This window comes from Musca autumnalis, unplaced genomic scaffold (genome assembly GCF_047663935.1).
Source record: "Musca autumnalis isolate F117 unplaced genomic scaffold, ASM4766393v1 scaffold_3, whole genome shotgun sequence".
NCBI classification, from domain to species: Eukaryota; Metazoa; Arthropoda; class Insecta; order Diptera; family Muscidae; genus Musca; species Musca autumnalis.
In genome coordinates, this window is record NW_027411866.1 from 147904300 (window position 1) to 147931401 (window position 27102).

General features: G+C 35.2%; 1 protein-coding gene across 2 annotated transcripts in view; it reads right to left on the reverse strand.

Moving 5' to 3' along the window:
• Positions 1-26744, reverse strand: part of OtopLb (Otopetrin-like b) — a 57293-nt gene extending 30549 nt beyond the window's left edge. Inside the window, exon 1 of one of the 2 annotated variants that reach the window (XM_073974748.1) lies at positions 26224-26744. In XM_073974748.1, coding sequence (XP_073830849.1) covers positions 26224-26282 — 59 coding nt within the window. In that variant the 5' untranslated portion in view covers positions 26283-26744. Of the gene's footprint in view, positions 1-10372; positions 10564-26223 lie in introns of those variants that run through there. The other variant, XM_073974747.1, reaches the window with a different exon arrangement.
• Between the last annotated feature and the right edge of the window lie 358 nt (positions 26745-27102).

Here is a 27102-nt window from a genome sequence, read left to right on the forward strand (position 1 = left end):
TCGAGTTTGGAACATTGCTTTCCTTAAAATCTTTCGTGAAACTTTCGTCAAAATGTAGTTATCGTCTTTTATTTCATGCATTTCTGGCTTAGGTGAAAAATCGTCATTTTGAACCATAAAATCGTCAAATCTTCATTTTTCAATTTTGGGCCATAAAATCGTCAAAATAACGATAAATCAGCAAATTCGGCAACACTGGCCATATTCCGTATAGCAACCAGTGACTTCTTCTTTTTCCACACATCAAGAAAAGAGGCGTGGTCAACGATTTTCTTCGCCAGAAGATGTTGTTGGAACGGTCAAAAACCATGTTTTGGAGCTGTCTTATTCGGAGTGTAAAAAGTGCTTCAACAATTGGTTTGATCGCATGCATAAGTATATGAAACACGCTGGAGGATACTTTACAAAACAATAAAACAATTTGTGATAATAATTATTCGCATTTTCATTATTTGGCCAGAAACTTTTCTACTAGCCCTCGTATAAATCACGGAATGTGATTCAAATTACCGAATATATCCGGATTCGATTAGGAAATGTGCTAAATAAAATATCACATATTGTCATTTTCTTTTAGGAAATAACGTGTGCCAAAGGTTTATATAATAAGGAAACATTCTCCGTTGAACATCTTTATTGCTGGTCAGGGTTTATAACCACAATTATGACATTTCAATAGCAAAAGAAATACAATTTGAATTTTAATTGAAAAGCTATTTGATAGTTAACAACATATTCCCGTTTAACTAATCCGCATTTTTTTTAAACCAAGTTTATGATAAATCTTGGTTTAAAAAAAACTGCGGATTAGTTAAACGGGAATATGATGTTAACTATCAAATTACAATGAAAGTGGATTTGACCGACTAACAGATTTCCAATTTTCGCTTTTTAGTTTTTGGTGTTTTGGGACGGACCACCACAATAGTATAGTATGTGGTACTACCAAATGTGGTAGTGGCAGTTGCTAGCAAGTGATACCATTTTAGTTTGTTTTGTTGTTGCAATTTCAAATCACGTTTCATCAATAAAATAATACGATTTACAGATTAACACTGTCGTTGTTTATATTGGCTTCGCGCCTTATGTTTACCTAACGTTAGATATTGTTAAATTGTTTTCAATCACTGGTAGTAGCAGTGCGTACTACCACAATCACATCCACCTGTTCTCCTCTTATCAACTGTTAAGGTTTGTGTTTGTTTTATGGAATAAACAAAAAGAAACATTGTTATTATCAGTGGTGTTTGTATTTATTTGTCAGTCGAAAGCGTAACAATTTGTTCTAATTTTTGTGGCCGCATATCGTCTTATCATGAAAGCAAGTCTGCACTCTTAACCGATTATTTAGAATTTAAACGTGACCTTGACGAGAAACATTTGTGTGATATATGAAGAAAGTTATAATGTCAACATAGCCTAATTGTAGTGGCTTGCGATTGAAGTAGTGGGGAATATCTGGAGAAGAGCTTTATGTATTTAACCTTCGACAACTCCATTTCCATTTCACACTCACAATTACTTAGTGATGGTCAATGGGAAGTGTGCCAAATTTATTTCAAGGATATTTTCTCTAAAATCATTTAGAAACAAGTAAGAACGGAGTTCGTTAGAAAATTTTTAGACCCTCAGGGGTCTATGGATTTTCGTTAGAAAATTTTTAGACCCCTCAGGGGTCTATGGATTTTCGTTAGAAAATTTTTAAACCCCTCAGGGGTCTATGGATTTTCGTTACACAGTTTTTATACCCCTCAGGGGTCTATTGATTGTCGTTAGAAAATTTTTAGACCCCTTAGGGGTCTATGGATTTTCGTTAGAAAATCTTTAGACCCCTTAGGGGTCTATGGATTTTCGTTAGAAAATTTTTAGACCCACAGGGGTCTATGGATTTTCGTTAGAAAATTTTTAGACCTCTCAGGGGTCTATGGATTTTCGTTAGAAAATTTTTAGACCCCTCAGGGGTTTATGGATTTTCGTTAGAAAATTTTTAGACCCCTCAGGGGTCTATGGATTTTCGTTAGAAAATGTTTTGACCTGTCAGGGGTTTATGGATTTTCGTTAGAAAATTTTTAGACCCCTCAGGGGTCTATGGATTTTCGTTAGAACATTTTTAGAGCCCTCAGGGGTCTATGGATTTTCATTACAAAATTTTTAGACCCCTCAGGGGTCTATGGACTTTCGTTAGAAAATTTTTAAACCCCTCAGGGGTCTATGGATTTTCGTTACACAGTTTTTATACCCCTCAGGGGTCTATTGATTGTCGTTAGAAAATTTTTAGACCCCTTAGGGGTCTATGGATTTTCGTTAGAAGATTTTTAGACCCTTCAGGGGTTTATGGATTTTCGTTAGAAAATTTTTAGACCCCTCAGGGTCTATGGATTTTCGTTAGAAAATGTTTAGTTAAGTTTTTAGTAGAAAAATTCTTTAAAAACTGCAAACCTGAGAAGCTGCTTTCAAAGCCTAAGCACACAATTTCAGACATTTTGGTAGAATAATTTGGGCTAAAACTTTAAAAAGGCTACATCAAAAAGGCTACATCTGACATTTCGATTAGGCTAATGTGGCTAAAACCATCAAAGTACCGAAAATCGAGATCAGGCCCAATGGGGCTATATAAAAACGTGGACCTATACCTATAATTCTTGACAGTAATATTTTGTATTCTCAACGAAGACTTTATAAGGCATTTTGCACTTTTGTAAGACAATGCCGTTAAGGCCATAAAAATGCAGAAAATCCGGTACGCCCCGCGTCTATATCAAAACATGGACCTGTACGGACAAATTTCTAGGAAATAGTTTTGTGGCACCAGAGAAGACGAAATACCATGTTCAGCCATTTCCGTGCGATATTGAGGCCACAACCTTCAAAATGCCGAACATCGGGAGGAACCGTTCTATGGGGCCTATATGTAGACGTAGACTTATACCGACAAATTTCAGGTAGAATGTTTTATACCCCCAACGAGGACTAAATACCAAATTTCAGCCATTTCGTTGGGATATTGAGGCGACAACCTTCAAAATACCGAAAATCGGGAGGAACCATTCTATGGAGTCTATATGGAGACATGGACCTATACCGACAAATTTCAAGTGGAAAGTTGTTTACCCCCAAACGAAGACTAAGTACCACATTTCGGTGAGATATTGAGGCGACAACCTTCAAAATACCGAAAATCGGAAGGAACCATTCTATGGGATCTATATGAAGACATGGACCTATACCGACAAATTTTAGGTAGAAAGTTTTATACCCCCAACGAAGACTATGTACCAAACTGCAGCCATTTCGATTGGGTATTGAGGCCGCTAGAACAACCTACTGAAAAAAGAGTCAAAACTATGCGAGAGGAGCTCTTAAACTTCACTTTATCCGAATTTTGTGTAGGAGATACCCGAAGGGGTGGACCGATATAGTCCATATTCCAACCTGACACATGACTGGATGAAATAATACGATGTGCAAAGTCTGCACCAATCAGAAACTCCCTGCGAGAATTATTTTGCGGATTTGCCATTTTGGTTGGTGCCGTCAAGGTTCTTGGAGCTTTTAGGCCAATATCTCAGGAAGTATGGACTTGCGCAAGAAAAAAATTGCACCGTCGTAAAGGGAGCCGTAAGGAAAACTTACTGAACATTTTTCAAAACTGTCCGAGAGAAGCTTCTTAACTTCACTTTATCCGAATTTTGTGTGGGAGGTACGCGAAGGATTGGACCGATATAGTCCATATTCGAACCCGATCTGTATCTGGAAGAAATAATACGATGTGCAAAGTTTGGACCAAATCGATTGCTACCTTCGAGAGTTATCGTTCACACCATTTTACAGAAAATTTTTGAACTTTTGTTGGGGAGGTACCGGAAGGAGTGGACCGATATGACCCATCTTCGATATTAGACTTTTGGCTCGAATCGGTTGATCCGTTCGAGAGTTATCGTGCGCACCAGCCAGACGGACGAACAGACGGACGGACGGACATGGCTAAATCGACTCCAAATCGTCTGAAACTAATTTCGTCCAAACATACTTGGGGTCTAAAACCGTTATTTCGATGAGGCACATTTTTGGTCGTATCAAAGTGTATATGAGGAAAAGTCAGAATTTTTTAATATCCCATTTGAAAAAATTTAAAAAATTTTTGACGCTACATGAAAGATTTTTGGTACATGGATTGCGAAAAGATTCCCATTCTCAAATCTGTTCGAGATACTAATTTTGGCTATTGCCCGCAAAAATTATGGCGGTTTCAATTCTGATTATTAGAAAAAATCTTATAAAAACGCTATTTATTATATCGAGAAACATTGTTAATTTATGACTTTCTAAATACTATACGTTTACTGAGGTCCCATAACTTTAGTGAAAAAGTTGTAAATTTTCGCGGAAATTAGAAAATAATTCAAACAATTGGTTTAATAAAATTCAAGCTGTTTATGCATCTGAAAAATATATAAAGAATATGTACGTAATCCAAACATCGCGAAGATTCAAATGAAACCAAAACTTTACAAATCCGTTTAGTGGTTTGCATATTATAGCAAAAACAAAAAATATATTGAGGAAATTTATAAAATTTTTGTTAGAGAAAATATTTATTAAAATTTATTTTGTGAGTTAGTTGAAAACAATTAAGGAAAAATATGTCGGAGTTATTCTTCTATTTTAGTTAAATTTTACGCAAAAAATCACATTTTTTATTATATTCACTTCTCGAATACACGCTGACATTTAGCGGAAGATATGTTGAGTTTCTTTAAATGGGGTATAATCTTAAAATAAAACTGTATCAGGTAATGTTCATTTTGAAATGCGTGTAAATCGCGAAATCCTCAAAAACGCTGCTTACGAATACGTCGAATTCTTCTCTTTTAATTTTTACACATTTGCCAGGATTTACTTTGGTCGCTAAGATGCAGCATCGTCTGCAGTTTAGTGTGCAACAAACTGTATAACGCTTATAATTTACACAAAGTGCATACACTTTTTATGCGCGAAGCAACAAATAGAGAGGAATGGAGATCTTTTCTTAGTTCGGCCTATGGAACAAATGTTCTGTAATGGGCCAGCTAAGTAAGTAAGTAACCGCCAATCGAATAACAACGTAAAAAAACTCGTTAGCTTTAACGTGTTTTACCTATTTTTATTCATTTACGCGGTCATAGATTCCTCGAAAATTAACTTTTTTAACCACATTTTTGAGCTTTGTGTTTTTAATCATCCAACTATGGTCATATTTCGTGTTATAACAGTGCAAACCTTGACTTCATTAATGTTAATTTTTTTTGACTTTTCGTCATATACATAATGCCTGTTTCAGATCCTGCAAGAATCTACAATTTTCTACTACAGAAATTATGTATTTAGGCGGTTTTCGGAAATTTGTGGCCTTTTTTGGACGTATGAAGCAGCCGACAAGAATATCGAAACTTTTGTGGTATTTATCTTAACGATTGTGGATATTCCGAATAAATACTTACGATTGAAATTTAAGCGCAAAAGAGTACCTGAAGGAAAGTTCTGACATAGTCCGTTTTACAAATAGATGTTATTTGGGAGATATTTATTTCGATAGTTATCACGTCCACCTGATAGTTTAGTTCGTCACCATAGGATTTAGCATGGACTTGGCCACGAAAAATATAATATCGCTGTAAAAAGGATCACTTTTGTGAGGGATATATATCAACATACAATTCTGAGTCGATCCATGTCCGTCTGTTGTAATCATTCTAGCGTCCAAAATTATTAAGCTAGAACGCAATTTTGTGCACCGGGTGTCCATAGGCAAAGGCACGTTCGAAGATGGGCTATTTTGGTCGACGTTTTGGTATAGTCCCATATAACGGTATCTCCCTATTTTCGGCGTTTTGTGGATTTTATCTAAAATTGTTTAACAAACTTGTTGTAATTTGACATTTAAAGTTTTTAGTGGTCACAAAACGTTTTATCTAAAAATAGGTTCATGTTTTGGTATATGCCCCATATAAAGGTGCTTCCAGATTTTCGGTATTTTGAGGGTTTCAGCAAAATTTTTTGACCGAACTATCTTTAATTTGACATTCCCAGCAGACACGAAACTTCTCCACCATAAATTCTCAACATGGGTCCATGTTCTGGTATTGCCCCCATATAAGGCTACCTCCCGATTTTCGGTATTTTGAGGATTTTAGGTAAATTTTTTGACCAAACTACCTGTTATTTGATATTTGAGGTTTCCAGTGTTCACAAAACTTCTCTACTAATTATTGTTAATATAGGTCCATGTTTTGGTGGTCACAAGACTTCTGCACAATAAATTGTCAGCTTTGGTCCATGTTTTGGTATAGCCCACATATAACGATACCTCCGGCTTTTTAAGGTTTTGAGGAATTTACCTACATTTGTTGACTGAACTCGTTTGACTAGGCAGCTGTTGGGTAGGCTCTTATAGCCACCGCGACTGCATCTACTTTATATACCTGTTAAACTAGAGGTTCTCTTTAGTATCTTTGAACCTCCTTTCTTAGAACATCAATTTGGTTGATATGTCTGGTTGTGGGGTCCACTAGATGCATGATTTTTGCATATAGACAAACACCTGGTTTCCTTGAGAAAATAAACTGATTTTGTATAAGAAGGTCAGCTGGTTTTCTATGAGAGGACCAACTAGCCTTCTATGAGAAGTCCAACTGGTCTTCTATGAGAAGTCTAACAGGTCTTTTCTGAGAAGATTAACTGGTCTTTTAGGAGAAGACTAATTGGTCTTCCAAGAGAAGACCAACTGGTATTGTATGAGAGGATCAATTGTTCTTCTGTGAGAAGACCTACTTCTATTCTGTGAGAAGACCAACTGGTTTTCCATGAGAAGACCAACTGGTATTCTGTGAGAAGACCAACTGGTATTCTATGAGAAGACCAACGGGTCATCTGTGAGAAGACCTACTGTTATTCTGTGAGAAGACCAACAGGCAGGGATGGAAAATTAAAAATTCCAAAAAGTACTAAAATGGTACTGTTTTCAAGGAAAAGGTACTTTTTTAAATTAAAAATTTTTACTCAGTAAAAAAAAAACAACAACACAGGCTTATATGATGAAATCTGAAGAATTTTGCAAAATCGTATATATTTTCATACCTTCCTATAGGGTATAATTAACTTCGTTTGTAACACATCAAAATATTCGTCGGAGACTCTACCGGTTCATAACGGTTTTCGATATTTTGAACGTTTAACAAAAATTATCATACCAACATTGTTGAAATTTGGTATTTAGTCTTCGTTGGGGTTACAAAACTCACTCCCAGAAATTTGACAGTGCAGGTTCACGTTCAGATATAGCCCCCACAAAACGGTACTATCCTATTTTAGGCCTTTAAAGTTATAGGCTCATTATCCCATCGAAGTAACTGAAATTAGGTATTTTGTATTCGATATGGATATAAAACATTCCTATAGACAATTGTGGTTTTAATATAGCCTAGTGTTGGCAAACTATCGATAGTGCGACTTTCGTATTGATCGCTGTCGTAAATCGAATATATGAACTCTAATCAAATTATTTTTTTAAATAATTCGTAACAGATAGCCCAGAAACATGTCTTGGTGACCGATGTTCACTTTGTTGTACGTCAGTAATCAATCAGATTGGAATGTACTACGATACCTCTCGATATGCACTACTTTAAATGACTAGTCTACTTTAGTGACTGTAACTTGGTATTTCGGTTTGTCAATGGGTGGAAGAGCTCTACGAAGAAAATATAATATATATAACAATTTTTATCTTGGAAGTAAAGTGTGAATGTTGCATTTTTAGTTTCACATAAAATTGTTCAACCTCTAGGACTAGAGTATGTGAAATAGTACTGAATTGGCCGCGGGGGTACTTCGGTACTTTTTATGGTGAAATGGTACTGAAAAAAGTACTATTGTACTGAATTTTCCATCCCTGCCAACAGGTCTTCTGTGAGAAGAAAAACTGGTCTTCTATGAGAAGACCAACTGGTATTCTGTGAGAGGACCAACGGATCTTCTGAGAGAAGACCAACTGGTCTGGAGAAGACTTACTGGTATTGTGTGATAAGACCACCTGGCCTTCTATGAGAATACCAACTGGTCATCTGTAAGAAGACCATCTGGTCTTCTATGAGAAGACCAACAGGCCTTTTGTAAGAAGACCAACAGGCCTTTTGTAAGAAGACCAACTGGTGCTCTGTGACAAGACTATCTAGTCTTCTATTAGAAGACCAACGGGTCTTCTGTGAGAAGTACAACTGGCCTTCTGTGAGAAGACCAACGGGTCTTCTGTGAAAAGACGAACTGGTCTCCTGTGAGAAGACCAACTGGTGCTCTGTGAGAAGATCAACTGATCTTATGTAAGAAGACCAACTGGTCTTCTGTGAGAAGATCAACGGGTCCTCTGTGAGAAGACCTACTGTTATTCTGTGAGAAGACAAACTGGTCTTCTATGAGAAGACCAACTGGTATTCTGGGAGAGGACTAACGGATCTTCTGAGAGAAGACCAACCGTTCATCTGTGAGAAGACCATCTATGAGAAGACCAACTGGTCTTCTGTGAGAAGACGAACTGGCCTTTTGTAAGAAGACCAACGGGTCTTCTGTGAGAAGACCAACGGGTCTTCTGTGAGAAGACCGACGGGTCTTCTGTGAGAAGACCATCGGGTCTTCTGTGAGAAGACCAACCGGTCCTCTGTGAGAAGACCTACTGTTGTTCTGTGAGAAGACCAACGGGTCTTTTATGAGAAGACCAACTGGTGTTCTGTGAGAGGACCAACGGATCTTCTGAGAGAAACCAACTGGTCTTCTGTGAGAAGACGAACTGGTCTTCTATGAGAAGACCAACTGGTCATCTGTGACAGACCACCTGGCCTTCTATGTGAAGACCAACTGGTATTCTGTGAGAAGACCAACTGGTCTGGAGAAGACCTACTGGTATTGTGTGAGAAGACCAACTGGCCTTCTATGAGAAGTCCAACTGGTCTTCTGTGAGAAGACCTGTTGGAATTCTGTTAGAAGACGAATTGGCCTCCTGTGAGATGACTTACTGATATTCTATGAGAAGACCAAATGGTCTTCTATGAGAAGACCAACTGGCCTTCTATGAGAAGACCAACTGGTGTTCTATGAGAAGTCCGACCAGTATTCTGTGAGAAGGTCAACTGGTCTTCTGTTAGAAGGCTGACTGGTCTTCGTCGTAAAGATTAGAAACGACCCATGTCATGTCCTTATGCTGCATTTGCGAACATTTTTGAAATTGTGCGTGTTATCCGGAGGAGTGGACCGAGGCATGATCCACGTCTGAAAGAAATATTAGGGGGGGCCAAATTTGGTCGAAATCGGTTGATCCGTTTGAGACGGACAGGGCTAAATCTGAAAGTGATTTCGTAAACACATATATACGTGGGGTCTAGAATCATTACTGCCATGAGACACATTTGTTTCGTTAGCCATAAAGCTGAGTGTATATTGAAAGTATCGCCGAGCTGAGTGATATGGCTATGTGTGTCCGTCCCTGCATCTGTCCATCGAAACCCTGTAATCACGCTATTGGTCGAATTTTTTCTCCGATATAGGGGTCTAAGAGAAGATTGATTTTGGTGTGGGTAAGATAACATAAAGGAATCGGAACGGCCAATAGCTACTGTTAAAGAAGTCTCTACATTTTATTTTTCTATTTAGAGACGTCTCCCTTGTCCCGTATGTGATGCTTTTGGAACTATTATTATTTAGAGTTTTTCTTTAGTCTTTTTTTTAAATCGCAAAATAATTTGAATTTTTTTTACAAATTTCCATGATTTAAATTTTTTATATAATAGCTTTCAACATTTGTGTTGAGTTTTAACTCAGATTTTCTTACAATTTCTTTTTTAAATATTTACATATTTTTCAGATGTAATCTTACTCATTTATTACAGTTTTCTTATCTCATTAAATCAAATAAACGGACATGTTTTGATTTTTGTTTCAACAAATTTTGTGTTAACTTATTCATTATCACGTATTAATGATAAATAGCTGTTATGTGAATCATTTAAAATCACATCGTATATTAGAGTGAATTTTTGTCGAAAGCAATTTTAATCTATTGCCGTTGATACGATACGACATTTTTGAAGTGATTTATTGTTTTATATTCCTTTTTCGAGTACATTAACGTCATAATTGTGTGGCAGGTTCGGATCACTTTTTTATTGGGGGTTGTTGAATTAAAGCTTTATTTCAACAATTTTCATAATTAAAAAAAAACACATACACACATTTTATTATTATTTGGTACTTCATAATTCAAAGTGGAATATAAATTATTTGTTTTATATATTTTTTAATTTTAGTTATGGAAAATATATTTTTAATTTATTGTGACACACACTTTCTACTTTTTCCATCTCCCCGAACGCTGTATTGAACTTTTTGTTTTAATTTCCACAAAGTGAACGGATCATCACTTAAATCCACCGACATTTTATTTAAACTGGTCAAAGACATCTTTAGTCATTGATCTTCGCTTATGAACTGAGAATTTCCCATCGCCACATCAGTTAAGAAATTCACACATTTATTGTGAGGTCCGAACTTCTTGCCAAAGTTATACACATTTGTAGAGTATTTTAGAAAAAAAAAATGAGGATGAAAAGAAAATAGTTTGCTCCCACAATAAATAACATCTCATTTTATCTCCCGGTGAGAATATTGCAAATATCTCAGTTTACTATAAATTTTAGCACTTTCCTTTCATTATCGCGATCGCTGTCGTTGTTGTTGTTTTCTGTAGAGATATTGACTTTTGTTTATTTTCCTTGCTTGGGAAATGTCTGGTGACATGTTTTGCGTCTGTAAAGATCGTCACTTTTCTATTTGGGTGACAACGGTGTGTTATTTTGTGGTTACTGTTGTTGCTGTCACTTATTATTAGATTTGTTTAATTTATTAACATTTTCACAAGTGTATCAAGTAGACCCGTTGATGCTCGGACGTACGTTTGTGTGCCTATTAAATGCGGTTAAATTACGGCAAGTAGGCCATAACGGTAGCTAAAAAGTTATTGGGAATATTATTTTATTAATATTTTTATGAAGATTATGCAAGGCTTTCTCATAACAATTCGACGTTTAGGAATATATTTTAAACATTTTTAGAGCATTTATATTCTCAGCCTTATGGCTAGATTAGGTTTAGGTTAGGTTTGGGATGTGCAGTCACTAATTTGTGACTGCGTCACTCGGAGACCTTCCGGTCCATTGTGATCATCCAAGGAAAATAAATGAAAAGTACTGTAAAGATAAAATATGGGAGAAAAAGAGAAGAGATAGAGATAGAGAGAAGATAAAAGGAAATAAGGAAAATGTATATAAAGAAATTCTAATTCACAGAGTCTGCTGTAGTCAGTAACGTCATCGTCCCATTTGATGGTAAAGGACCTGATATAGCAGTGTCCAGTAATAACTCCCGTCATTACTCTAACTTCAGCTCTACTCAGGTTCAACTGTGAGTTCGTTCTTTTGGCTGACAGAGTTGGCCAGATGGATCTTCACACATTGCACCTAGATTCATTATGTCATATCGACGGTGTCATGCTTAAGTGTTCCATACGCCATTTTTGACATTTTGAGATAAAGGTACCTTACTAGATTTTAAACCATGCTCTTTCAGATTTTTTAATCGGTTTTCTTCTATCTCCTGTAGTTTTTGAGATATTCAGATGCCAATATGTTCCATATCCGCTTTGTGACGTAAAAAATCCTGTCTTTTTGTTCCATATCCATAAAGCCTGGCGTATGGAACAAAACAACATTGAAATTTTATGTTCCATAAAGACGTGCGGCTTATGGAACAAAAAGAGACAAAAACTAATTGTTCCGCCCCAAAAATCATGGCGTTTGGAACAAATAATTGCCCAATTTTGTTAAGTTACAACCAATGTGGCGTATGGAACAATTGGAACTGGGCTTAAAAAAACTGAAGAATAATTGTTTTTAAATCTAAATATTTTTGAATATTTTTTCTTTTGCAAAAAATGCAAAATGCAAAAATCAGTTCTGTTCGAAAGTTTTACCACATTCTATGCTACTTGTATAAATAAATAAATGTTATGGAGACCTATAATAATCATCCTTAATGTATTTATATGCTCATATAAATGTTTCATTTGAAGCCGTGAATTTTCAAACTCACAGTAGCACTTCACATAAGGGAGGTGGAACACAATTGATAAAAAGTGGTTCTGTTGAAATGTGACAAAATGTGTTCATGATTTGGTATAGCCGCATATTACGGTATGTACAGATTCGTTAAACAAAATAAATTTTTTTTATATACGGCATAATTATTGTGTTTGGTTTTGTTTGCTTCTTTTTTGTCCCGTGCACTTTGGGCCCAATCACAGGTTTTTGAGGCAACAAGTCACTGGTAGCAGTTGGAACTTTCAAATTTCGTTCCGATGTTTATAATGATCATAAAAATACATTTGCAAAATTTTGTAGGATTCGGTTCTGATTTAGATATAGCTTTCATATATATGTTTCATCTGATTTTATCCGATTTAATATTTAAGCCGCAAAAAGGTCACAATTTTCATCCGATCGCTTTAAAATTTGATACGGTAAGTCCTGTTAAATTATGAATCACGTCCAAAAAATGTGGTTCTGGTCGGATCACATATCTATATACATATATAAAATTCTTCGAGACTGCCATGATGTTCGAAATTAAACTTATGAAAGCGAACATTTTTACCGACAATTCTCTGCTGAAATATTTAATACCTCCAAGGGAGACTAAATACCAAACATAGCAATTTCTGTTGATGCCGCTGTGTCGCTAAAACCTTGAAAATACCGTAAATCGGAAGGTATCGTTCACTGGAGGCTACATAAAAACTTGTACCGAATATTCTATACGGGAGTGTTTTATACCCGCAATGAAGACAAAACACCAAATTTTAGCCATTTCGGTGGGATAGTGACATTAAAACTTCTAAAATATCGAAACTCGGTAGGTACCGTTCTTTGGTAGCTGTATTAGAACGTGTTCCTATGCCGATAATCCTCTGCAGAAATGGGAGACTAAGTACCACTTTTAGCCATTTCGTATGAATTATGTGGCTATAAACACGAAAATACCGAAGATCGAGGGCTACCGGATATTCTATGTTTCATACCCACACTGAAGACTAATGACCAAATAGTAGCCATTTCGGTGGGATAATGAAACTAAAACCTCCAAAATATCGGAACTCGGGAGGTACCGTTCTAGGGTAGCTCTATCAAAACGTGGACCTATGCCGATAACACTGTGCAACACTGAAAATGCAAACAACTTCTAAACACATTGTTCCACAACATCCTATACGGGACAAGGGAGACTTCTCTCATATCAATGAGTGCACCCCGACTCATATTTAGCTCAATGATATGGGACCTACTGTTTATCGCCGAGTCCGAACGGCGTGTCTTAAGACACCACTTGTGGAGAAGTTTTTCAAGGCTGAAATACTCTGGAAATGTCGCCAACATTACTGAGGGGTATTTTGCCACCGTTGAAAAATGTTTGATGTTGCTTGGCCGGGGAATCGAACCCCCGACCTTCTGCGTGCAAGGCGGGCGTGCATACCATTGCACCACGGTGGCAAACAACTTCTAGTATGCATTTTTTGAAAGTACATATTTAGACTACAAAAACCCTAGTAGGGGTTTGTCCTGTCAGATCCAGTTCGGATTTTATGGCCTCATCTAAACCGGGCTAAATCTACACTTTTTTGCATTTATCAGAAACGAATAGGAATTTGGCCTTACTGTCCTTACCAATATTATAGCCCTAAACTAGTAAAACTTATCTTTTGAAAAACCCACTTAAGAAAAACTCCATCTAAGACATCAAAATCTATAAAATATAGAAAATTTTACATAATTGCTGAAATTCTGGTTAATATCGGCTAAACTATTGGGAGTAGAATCAAGTAACCTTTTGCAAAAATCTTCCCAATAAAGTTCTCAACAATTCTTTAGAACATTCTGAAAGTCTAAAATGCTTACTTCATGTTGTTTCAGCGGTATTTTGCATCATATCTTTTACAGCACGTATTTCAAACACAGTTCACACCAACAGTTTATTCTCGCATTTCGGATTTCACCACATTATTGACTTGTTTATTAAATGGTCGTTGAAAAATATACTGAAAACAACGTGATAGAGGCATTTTACAACAATGACATGTTCTGAAGAGTTGTGTATTACATTCCAGGGAATATTTTTCCAAAAGAAAATATTCAGAAAAAATTAAAGGTTTTGGAGATATATTTTGAAATTTGAGGCAATAAATGTAGTTTTTCGAGATCATTATGTCTCCAAATATTTTATTCTTGTCCTTATCTACAAATTTGCTTCAAGGATCAGAAGAAGATTCGCATTGGTTTCAGAGATATAGCCCCGAATTTCTTTAAAAACTCAATATTTAACCATGTTTAGATGGGGCCATAAAATCCGAGTTGGATCTGACACAACAAAACCCAACTAGGGTTTCTTGTCGTTTGGGTCTGTACTTTCAAAAAATCCTCAGTTCGAATTCTTTGCACAAGATCACCTTAAAAATGTTGCACAGTGTAATTTTTGCAGAAATGTTTTATGCCACCAAGGGAGACTATATACCAAATGATTGTCATTTCGGTAGCATATGCGGCTAAAACCTTGAAAATGTGGATTGATATAAGCAATTTTCAATACCAAACAGGCTACGAGTAATATATAGAAACTTCTGTACCAAATTGAAAAGCTCTATGTTAAAAAACGCAATCTGTATCTTGATTTCAACAGATAGACGTACATCGTTATATCAACTTATTTTATATGGTGATTACGAATATATACATACTTTATTGGTTCTCCCACGAATATTCCGATGTGTTGCAAACAGAATCATAAAGTTAATTATACCCTTACACATTTTATGGTGGATGGAAAGGAAAGCCGACGATTCGAACCCACACACCCACCACTATGTGACATGCATGTTTCCCCTTCGGTAAAGGCTCGTCAGACATATCGGATGTGGAGCGGCTTCGCTGTCCTCGAACTTTTCTTCTTTCAAATGAATTTTTGTTTTGTTTTTTACAACAACAATGAGGATTTTCCCATTTAGTTGTGCTTTCATGTCAAACGCCTAGCGCTGCCTTGGAAAGTTATGAGTTTGGCTCTGAACGCTAACACGCCGTGACAACACTTTTTTCCTGTGTTTTTCAAGGACGTGGATTCAATTAATGTTATTTTCTATTTTACATTTGTATACAATACAATAGTCATTGTGATTTCTATCATTAATTGATGTTTTGGAAGTAGAATACAGCGATCACGTCCGATTTTTTGAATCTTTATAATTACATGTTAAGATCTCTAAATTTAGTAGGTGTTTGTAGTAGAGCTGGCAAAAAATCGATAGCGCTATCGATAATATCGATTATTATTTAAAAATTCAATATCGATAGATAGTTTTGCCTATCGATATTATCGGAATAAAAACCCCTAACCTGAAATCCATTGAAATAAGTAGAAATTTCGCTGCTTTTCGGTTATGTGTATGTAAGAAAGTAAGTCCGTGGTCACACGTACACATTTTTCGGTAAAATAATATGAATTTTTTACATTTTTTATAAAATAAAAGCAGTTGTTTATTCTCCTTTGCATTTCTGCGAACTACTTGGGAATATCGACGGTTTGCCAGCTCTAGTTTGTAGTCCCAGTTACTAAATTTAGAGATCTTGAACATAAAGTTTTCAGCGCTTGGTATAACTCGATAAAGATTACTAGCAAATTTGGCGACCTGTGTCATATTAACAAGTCCGACTCCCAGTTCAGTCCAATACTTAAAAATATACAAATATTTAAGTGTAATCTATTAATAGGTTTCTATATGTTTCCGTGGTCATCCGGGGATAAATTTGTCTACACATGTATTACTCACTATTATCTTCTACCACATATATATATTTTCGCGGATACGTCTCCATACCGAGAGTTCTATTCCAAAAAAAAAAAAACATACATATAAACTACAATACAAACTACACAAAAAATACATAACATGTCTGCACCTACAATTTCTTGTCACATCAATTTTTTTTTATCACAATCTTAATTAGTATACCCTTCAATGTATTTTCCATTTTAAAAAATCTTAATTATGTTAACGGCGTTTAATTGTCGAGCGAAACAATTTTGTTCTTATTGTGCTTGGATTTTATAAAATTTTACAATAATAGTACATCTTATATTTGACATTGAAATGTGTTTCTTGTAAGTGGTTCAAAGTCTTAAGAATCTTATCCGGCTACTATTTAATACAAATATATGACTTGAAAAATATACTTTTTAGCATCAGAAACCTGCCATCGGGCCCATAGTGCAGTTGCTGAGGGTATATCTCCGTCAGCACAGCTGACTGATACTTTCTTACTTGTTATTGTCATTCTGGTGCGGCACATGTTAGCCCACTAGTTTTAACGGTTGTTAAAGGCATTGAGCTGTTTGACACCACGAGGAGGCCAGTGTCCACTTTAGATGAAAGAGAGACCAAATAAGTCTTTGGCTTTGTCGTGTTAAAGCCGAGCATGGCCGTTGCTTGATATCTTCTATCCCCTATCATATTGTCTGTAATCGATATAATGAAAAAATCACAATTTTATAGTTTGATTTTCTGACATTTCCACCGCTAAATCAGTGATTTCTTATTCTTACCTAACATTAAACTGCCATTTGAATATACGCAAATAAGCAGCTGTAGTAAATTTGTAGGCAAAATAATATGTCCGACAGACAATTATGAAACATTTAAGTCTTATTGCATACATAAATGAAAAAAAGTTGTAGATATAATAAATGCAACAATAAAAGCAGCTGTATGTATGTTGATCCAATAAATATTTACAAATTGCTGCGTCTGTTATTAACGCCATTTATCGGAAAACATTTATATTTGCTCAACTAATCACGTGTCGGTCGATGCTATTTATACTGTGTCTCGATGCCTATTTTTAGCTGGTCAATAATTAACACCTTTTTTTATTAAGTCAATATTTGTGTTTTTGAAAAAAGAGATAAATTTATCTTTGAGAGTTTCTTTAAAGGCGGGCATAGCACTCAATATCACGGACATTTAAAAATAGCAAGAGGAATTGGGTTTCCGATTTTGTGGTTATCGCACTATTTATAGGAAAAATTTTCGTAGTGCGCATATTTGCATATATGCTCGCAGAAATAATCACTTCTATGGTTTGAGTCGACGAATAGGAGTACTATTAACCTAATCATAAGAATAAACAACAGTTATGGCAATGGTTAACTTCAGAATTTAAAGCTGAACAGTACGCTTACCAATACCAAATACCATAGAACGGTCCTAACTGACTTTAACATGTCAAAGGGCAGGACTTATCTTGGGCCCTCTTTCATCTCAAATTGACACAGACCTCCCCGAATTGTCACTTGGAGAACTGTATTTTACACTAATTAAATGCAGTGAGCTAACATATGCCGCGCTATTATAAACCATTATAAACTTGGGTTGGGTAATTCACCCCCATAAAAAGAAACCACTAAAAAAACAAAGAAAAACGAAAACAAACTCCTGTATAGATGGCAAGCCACGCAAATGTTTTAAAGATCATGATCTGCGAATTCGCATCAGGAATGTTTGCACTATTTATAGAAGCTTTGTTCCTTTACTTTTTAATGGTAAAAGTTGTAAAACAGAAATCTGTCAAAATTGCTCTCTCATGACCAGTCAAAAAGAAACATAAAAATTCACTTTTCTTCTTTGTACAGTATTTAATTTTGTATTGTCAGCGTTCGCTTTTTTCTTCAGTTTTTGTTAATTTTTTTCTTCATTGTCAAACAATCGTCAAACAAATGTCGAAAAATCAGTTCTACCATTTTCTACCAGAAAAAATTTGTCTGTTCGTAGCCCGTGGTAGAAGAGAAAGGCATTCAAGATTTTTCTCTTCTCTCCCTCTCTCTTAAAAATTGCTTCCATTTTTACCACTTTTTGGGGTTAAGGAACGCTTTGCAGGTTAAAAATGGTAACGAAAGGTAAAAATGGTAACCTCAGTTAAGTAAAGGAACACAACTAGAGAAGTTGCAGTTTACTCCCTGTCTCAAGTGATTGCAAAGTACAAAGCTGATATTACTGCCATACATGAAATACTTTGGATTGGGGAAGGCGTCAGAACAACACCTAAGGTGACACGCTGTATTATAGCTGTCATAATATAAAGTTTGATTGCGGATTTGCATTTAGTCAGAAATTAAAAGATATAGTCTCCAGTTTCACCCGGACGGATGAACGACTGTTTACATCAGTCTCTTCTGCGCCCAAGCCTCCCAACGCAGAAAAGGACGAACAGACCGGACATAACTCCCAAAATGATTCATGGCTTTATGTCCGCTTTGCTTTGCGGGCATAACTCCCAACGATTTCTTGTTAATTTGAAAATCATTTCTTTTTTTAATCTAATTGTAATTAATCTTAATTATAAAAATTGTTATACATGTTAGAGTAGAAGTTAGAATGTAAACCGAATTATCCACAAATCCTCCTTATTTCATAAAATTATTTAGAAACGAAATTATGCCCAAAATTCGGAGAAATTTTACGATACTACGGTATTCGACGAAAATATTTTGTATTTTTATTTATTTATTGAAAACCTACACAACAAGAAATTAATTTTTATAATTATAGTGCAGGATTATATAAAAATATACAATATCCAATTTAATTTAATTTTAATAATAATTTATATATAATTTAAATTGAGAAATTAATTAATGAAATAACAAATATCAAAATTAAAAATTGGTACAAACATATTTTTGATAGAAATTAAAAGAAACACATTTTTAATACAAACATATTTTTAATGGAAATTAAAAGAAAAAAGAAAAGGTATTAACAAGTTTCTAAACATTTATCAAGGGTAACAAAATAAAGATCATTTTTTTAAACAGAAACGCATTGTTGATGCTTTGGATATCATGGGGGACAGTATTCCAAAGACGTATAGAAAAAATATAGAATTGCTGTTCGGAAAAAAACTCCGTCATCTAAGGGGTACTAGCCGTCTACCTCTGCTGGGCCGATCGAAAATTAATTTTTCGTAGAGATTTTTCGGTTTTTGACTGGTTATGATTTTGTGCAGAAATATCAGCGATCTAATTGCAAGATATGTTTTAAATTTACAGCCATAAAGTGTATTGGCAAGAAGCGAAACAGATTGCGATCTTTTCAAGCCATATACAGCTGTGTTCAAAATAATAGGAGTGCTCATTCACACCAAGGGAATGGTCGAATAAACATGGTTAAACCTACCCATTTTGGTTTATTTTGAATTTATTTAACATTGCTGACATCCCAACAGTTAGTTCATAAGCAGAAATGTGATAATCTGATTTAAATTATTTACTGTTTACACCAACATTATAAATCGCCTTCAAATTTGTTGTTCAAAAAAATAGGAGTACGGAAGAAAAAGGACAATAAAAATATTTTTAGTTGAGTTAAAGATCAAAATTGCCTATATTATAGTTGACAGTAGTAAATCCAATAGATTTTATGAGAGTTGATGGCTGTTTAAAAACAAAAGTTCTTTTGGAGGTGGCCTAAAAACAGGTGATTGTCCTTGCAGCGATTTTTTCCATAAATTGAGCACTTATTAGGTAACTCAATCGATTTTGTAGACAGAACTTTAGTGAATAGAGTTTTTTGATGCTCTGGCTGTTATCTCGAACAATATATAATGATCGGTATCCCGGAAATTCGTGTATTTTGATCCTTGAGCCAAGTTGAAGCCGGTTTCCATTAACTCTTTACGTAAGGATCGATTAAAAAAGCGTATCTATAAGGCATTAATTTCTCGATTAAGTGATGTTTTGAGGTCTTTAGCATCTTAACTGCACGCAGAATTGATTATATGGTTCATTTTTGAATAATTGGATGATTGGCACATATGAGACAGTTTTCAAAACGCTTTGTTGAGAAGGAAACTTTAAAGACAAACTTTTGAAGTTGGCCTAAGATTATTTTTATTAGGTTTTGCATCGTATAATAAACAGTTTTCTAATGAAACTAACCTAAATGAAGTATTTTTGAGTGAAAAGCGTAAGTTTATGTTGAAAAATATATTACGGCGTATACCAACCATAGTGCAATCCCAGCCTGCCTATCACTAAATGTTTCAAAGTAAATTTCAACCGTTCACGTTTTAAACATTTTTTGAATGGAAGCGAAATTGATTGCATACAGAAGGTTAGCAGCCTAAGGACTTCCAAATATTATTTGGTTGGGGAATAATTTTTTTATAGATACGCTTTTTTTGGCCGATCCTTACCTTAAGGGCTAATGTATACTGTCTTAAAATTGGATCAAGGATCAAAATACCCAAATTTATGGGATACCAATCATTATATATTGATAGAGATAACATCCATAGCATCAAATAAATCGTTAAAGCTTTAGTCTACAAAATCCATTGAGTTGCCCAATAAGTGCTCAATTTATGAAAAAAAATTCTGCAAGGACAATCGCCCGTTTTTTGGCTACCTCCAAAGGACTTTTGTTTTCAAACAACAATCAAATCTCATAAAATCTATTGGATTTACTACTGTTGACTAAAATATTGACAATTTTGATCCTAAACTCAACTAAAACTATTTTTATCGTCCTTTTTCTTCCACACTCCTATTTTTTTGAACAAAAACTTTAAACACGATTTATAATGTTGGTGTCAACAGTAAATGATTTAAAGCAGATTGTCAGATTTCTGCTGATGAATAAACTGTTGCGATGTCAACAATGTTAAACAAATTTAAAATAAACCAAAATGGGTAAGTTTAACCTTATTTTTTGACATATTTATTTTTTTGTATAGGCGCTCCTATTATTTTGAACGCAACTGTACATATCGAGTAATGTTGTTGAAAGCAACATTTAGTTTTCGTTGACTTACTGAATCGGAGTTGGCGAAAAGTTCGCAACCATAAATTAGGTTAGGTACTAGACAAGTTTTGGCCAATAGTAATCGAATTTTAAAAGGCGTGAATGATTGTGTCGTCCATAAAGTACGCAGCTTTGCATATGTTAGTCCTGCAACAACGTTAACATGGTTTGACCAACTTAGCGTGCTGTTAAAAATTACACCCAAGTTTTTTGCGTTCGAAACAACAGAAATTCTTTGTTGGTTTATGAAAATGTCAGTATTTTGAAGAGAAAAATGTTTATTCTTGTGGATGGCAAGACATTTCGATTTTTGTGGGTTTAACAGTAAACCGTTTGCAGAGGCCCATTTGAAAACGTTTGAAAGGTCTTCATTTAGTTTTGTTATACAATCGCTGGCATTTTTAACATAATCACTTAAAAAAATTTGAACATCATCTGCGTACATAACAATTTTACTATGAATCAGTTGAAGGGGTAAATCATTAGCATACATGGAAAACAATAATGGTCCTATTATTGAGCCTTGTGGAACTCCCTTTGAAACTAACAGTGGGTTAGATTTTGAATCTTCAACATAGACTGACTGTAGTCGGTCACTGAGGTAAGACATTATAAGGTTTGACGCAGTAGATGAGAACTTAAAAAAACTTTTAAGCTTCATGCATAAAAATAAGTGGTCGACAGAATCGAAGGCCATAGAGTGATCGAAAAGCACGAGAAAGCTGACTTTATTATCATCGATATCACTTCGAATGGATTCTGACACTTCAAGTAAGGCGCTAATGCAACTGTGATTGGGACGAAACCCACTTTGCATATCAAACAACATTGATTTATTATGGAGGTATTCGGACATTTGAGAATGCAAAATTTTTCAAAAACTTTTGATAAATAGCAAAGAATTGAGATAGGACGGAACTCAACATTTGATTTTGGAATTGGAATAACTTTTGCATGCTTCCAAATGGTTGGGTACACGCTGGAAGTAAGAATACTATTAAAAAGGTGGGTAAAAAAAGGTAGAAGGTGGGGAAGTAAAATACGCACAAACTTCGGATCTATGCTATCAAGACCTATGGCGTTTGATTTCACACGTGAGAAACTTGTCAGTACTTCGTCGACAGACACACATCTGAATTCAAACTGTGAGCCATTTGGATTTTTAGTTTGTTCATTAATGTACCCATATACGTGATAATTATTTAAATTTTTCAATATAGACATATAAATATAAGCTTTTCATAATTTGGAGTAGTAGGAAAAAATATTTGTTAATCGAGCTATTAAAAAATATTTGTTAAGAAAATCGCGCGATTTTTTCAAAAATAATTCGCCTGCGGCGTCATTCGCTTTTCAGAATGTATTTGCTCATTAAAAAAAAAAAATTGTAAAAATAATTTTGTAAAATATCGTGCAATTTTTTTTCAAAAATATTTTTTTTTTAAATCGCGCGATTTTTAAATGATATTTTCGCCTGCGGAGGTTATAATTAAATTTGTCAGTCCGTTTGTAACACATCGTTTGAGACCCTATAAGGTATATATTCTTGATCAGTATAACTTTCTAAGTCGATATAACCATGTCCGTCTGTCTGTCCATCTGTTGAAATCAAGATGCAGCTCGAAATTTTTAAGATAGAGCTTTGTAATTTAGTATAGAAGTTTCTATTACTCCTACGATGTTTGGTAAATAGGCTATGTCGGTCCACGTTTTGATATAGCCCCCATAGAACGGTACCTCCTGACTTTCGGTATTTTGATGATTTTAGCTTCATTACCAAACCAAAATGTCTGAAATTTGGTAGTTAGTCTTCGTTAGGGGTAAAAAATTTTTCACCTGAAATATGTGTCTTCATCAGTACCTCCCAATTTTTGGTATTTTGAAGACTGTGAGCTAAATATCCCACCGAAATGGGTGAAAATTGGTGTTTTGTCATCGTTGGGGGTATACAACTTTCAACCTCCCGATTTTCGGTGTTTTGAAGGTTGTAGCTTCAATTTCCCCCAGACATGGCTGAAATTTGGTATTTATTCTGGGTATGAAACTTTCCACCTGAAATTTGTCGGTATAGGTCGAATCCTTTATGTAGCCCTCATATTATGGTACCTCCCGATTTTCGATATTTTGAAGGTTTTGACCTCAATATCGCACTGAAATGGCTGGAATTTGGTATTTATTATTCGTTGGAGGTATACAGCATTCCATCTGAAATTCGTTGGTATAGGTCCACGCCTTCCATAGTCGGTACCTAGCGATTTTTGGTATTTTGAAGGCTGTGCCCTCAATATCCCATCGAAACGGCTTAGTCTCCGTTGTTGGTATACAATTTTCCACCTAACATTTTTTGTTATTGCTCCATGTCTTCATATAACCCTTTTCGAATGGTCCCTCCCAATTTTGTAAATATTGGTCCATTTTTTGGAAATAACTACGATGACGTCCCATATGAGCTGTTTTGGAAGGAGAGTAGAAAGAGGAAGAACTTAAGGGGTGAGTACATAAGCTGCCTTGCCTGCTTACCTTGCTTGCTTCTGATAAAAGAATAAAAAAGAAAAGGGCAACCCAGTTCGAAATTTGCTCGGCCTTCTTTATTCTTTTATTTTTATTATGTCAGAAATGAAGCAGAAAAGCAAGGCAATCAGGCAAGGCAGCTTATGTACGCAGGCCTTTAGTACATTTATAAACGAAAGAAGACTAAAGGTGAGGTTACATTAGGCAAATATTTGCTCCAGCGACAGGCAGTGTGCGCTTACTAATAGCATGTGAGTAAGCGCACACTGCCTGTCGCTGAAGCAAATATTTGCTTAATGTGACCATACTCCTGTTTATGTATTTCGAAACGAAAATGTGTGCGCATGACACACACCCAAACTTTAGTTTTGGAAATATTATTTCCTTTGCTTTTGCTTCAAAATAAAAAAAGAAATTTGAAAAACACACTCAAATTTGGTCGTTTTTCTTACGCATTCATTTTCTTATCGACATACATAAACATGGAGTAAGTGTTTCTACGCACTTCAATACAGTTCATGGTGGAGGGTATGAAAAGTTTGGCGCGGCCAAACTTAACACCGTTCTTTCTTCTTAAATTGTGAAAATATTTTTGTAAAATATCGCTACATATTTTTCAAAAATATTTTTGCCTGTGGCACTTTTTTGGCAGAATATGTTGGCAAATTTTAACTAAAACGTTTTATTTCCTGAAATAGTGAAAATATTTTGGTAAAAATCGGGACATTTGTTTCAAAAATATTTTCGCCTTCGGCGCTTTTTTCAGAAAGTATTTCCAAATGTTAACAAAAACTTTTTTTACATTTAATTTTCCAGCATCAAAACGTGACCGGTATAGCAAATTTTCAATGCCAAATATTCTTGGAGTAAAACAAACTTCTGTACCAAACTATAAATAATTAATAATTGCGTGCTGTCTGTCCTTCCTTCTGTTAAAATCAAGATACAGCTCCGTCCGGTTGTTGAAATCAAGTTAGGGCTTTATAATTAGTTATAGAAGTTTCTATTACTCCTAGGATGTTTGGGAATAGGTCCACGACTTCACATAGCCCCCATAGAACGGTACCTCCAGATTTTCTGTATTTTGAATGATTTGGCCTCACTATTACAACGAACTGGCTGAAATTTGGTATTTATTCTTCGTTGGGGCTATAAACATGTCCACCTGTGATATAGCCCCCATTGAAGAGCTGAAATTTGGTATTTAGCCATACTTGAGGGTACGAAACTGTCTACTTGAAATTTGTCGGTATAGGTCCATGCCCGCATATAGCCCCCATAGAATGGTACCACCCGATTTTCGGTATTTTGAAGGTTGTGGTCTCAAATCCCACCGAAACAGCTGAAATTTGCTATTTACAGCCTGTTTATGTATGTCGAAACGAAACTGTGTGCGAATGAAACACACCCAAACTTCAGCCCCCCTATTCAGTAACTTTTTAACAACTTTACTCATTGTTTATTTTACAACAATTTCATTTGTTTGTTTTGTAGTTGTTACAAAAACAAAAGACATTTTAACAATATAGATAGTTGTTAAAAGTTACAGAATAGGTTTTCGAAATATTATTACCTTTGAACAATATCTCCTGATTTTCGGTATTTTGAAGGTTATGGCCTCAATATCCCACCGAAATGGCTAAAAATTTGATATTTTGTTTTTATTGGGGGTATTCTACTTCCCACCTGCAATTTGTCGGTATAGGTCTACGTCTTCATATAGACCCCGTTGAACGGTACCTTCCGATTTTCGGCATTTTGAGAGTTTTGGCTCCATAACCACCGAAATGGTTTGGGTGCGAAATGAAATTGGGTTCGTCGGAGTTACAAAACGTTTCTCCCGAAATTTTTCGGTACAGGTCAATGTTTTATACAGCCTTCATAGAACGGTACTGCCGATTTTTTTGGTTCAGCTCCCATTTAAATTTTTTTGAAGATTTTAGTCAAAATGTTCTGACGAATTGGTTGTTAATTGGAATTTTGTGTTCCCGGAAGATAGAAAACTTAATCGCAAAAAAGCTATCCATATACATATATCCATGATTTGGTCTAACCCGTATTGCCCAATTTCATTTATTTCGAGGCCTTTTTGACAAATTTTTGAACCGAAATTGCTGTAATTAAATATTTTGTGTTACCGAGGATACAAAAGCTAAATTCGGAAAACTGTAAATATTGGTCCATGTTTTGGACCAGTTAGTTAAGATATTCTGCTCCTGTAAGGAAACGGAGGAAGAGTTTAGTACATAATTTCATAAACGTAAGGAAACTAATTGTTCGTTTTTTTCTTCAATACAGTTCGTGGTGGTGGGTATAGAAAGTTCGGCTCGTCCGAACTTAATGCCTTTCTTACTTGTTCTTGTTGAGGTGATATTTCTTCACTCTAATTTTAACCACACATGACGTAGTACAGTTTTGGTTACTTTACAAAATGTAAAATAAAAATTATAACAATATATTAAAAATTTTGTCAAGTACTAATTGCTATTATTAGAAACACTTTGATATTCAATTTACTACATCATGGATACGCCTGAAAACGACAACAAGCGTTGCAATCAATTCATTTGCATTTCCATTTGCTTTGCACTGCAGAGATACTCGTAGATATCTTTTCATTTAATTTCCACTTAAACAAAACAAATTGGTGCTAATAATTCACTTGTCATATGTATGTTAAGTTATCGTCAAGTTGGGCGGTTTTTTGATTGGTTTGTGTTTCACATTACCTGAAGGTTACGTTAGGCATTTTTTCATATTTCACTTTAACGCATTGAGAATTGAACATTTATTTTTGAAGTGAACTAAATTGAAATGAATTTTGTTCGTTCGTTTGTTTGTTTTGATTGTTATTGATGTACTTTTTTTAAGATTGGCGTTGTAACTGTTAGACGTTTTTTTTTTTGCAACAAGTGGCCCCCGGTTGTTCTGACTATTTTCGTTACGAAGTTATGTATTAATTTGCCATATTTTATTTGAGAACTATGCACATTTATATGTTTGTAAATAATGTCGTACACACACACACACACACACCCGTACGCACAATCTAAATCTAATGAACGTTTTCCGAAATCCGCCCGCCAATGGGGCTGCCGTCGGTGCTTTTTTAGAACTGACTCAATATTTTCAAAGATGTTGATTTAAAGCCTATAACGTAAAACCGTTTAATACACATGTCTCGCGTTTTGTCTTGTTTTTGTGAACATTTTTCCACTTTGCGTTCTTTACGTTTCACGGTGTACTGTGTGTTGTTGTTCGGCCCATTGTTGTTTTGGGTTGGGGATCGCAGGTACATACATTCGTTAAAATGTACTACTATCGATAGCAATGATCTTATCGCTGTTTGTTTTAAATGTTTAAATACAGATATTAAACAAATATAAATACTGGTATATACGTATGTAAGTACTAACATGATAGGCATAGTAGACGATACGTTGATATACCCTACTGTGATTGTGCGAGGTTTTTTTGGGAATTTGGATTGGGGTTTGTCGAATTGAAATAGAAGTGCTCACGGTCTCACCTCTTAAAATGTTTCATGGGTTTTAAACCGGTCGAGATATTTTTAGTTCGACTCCGACTCCAGAACAGTTTTGTTCACG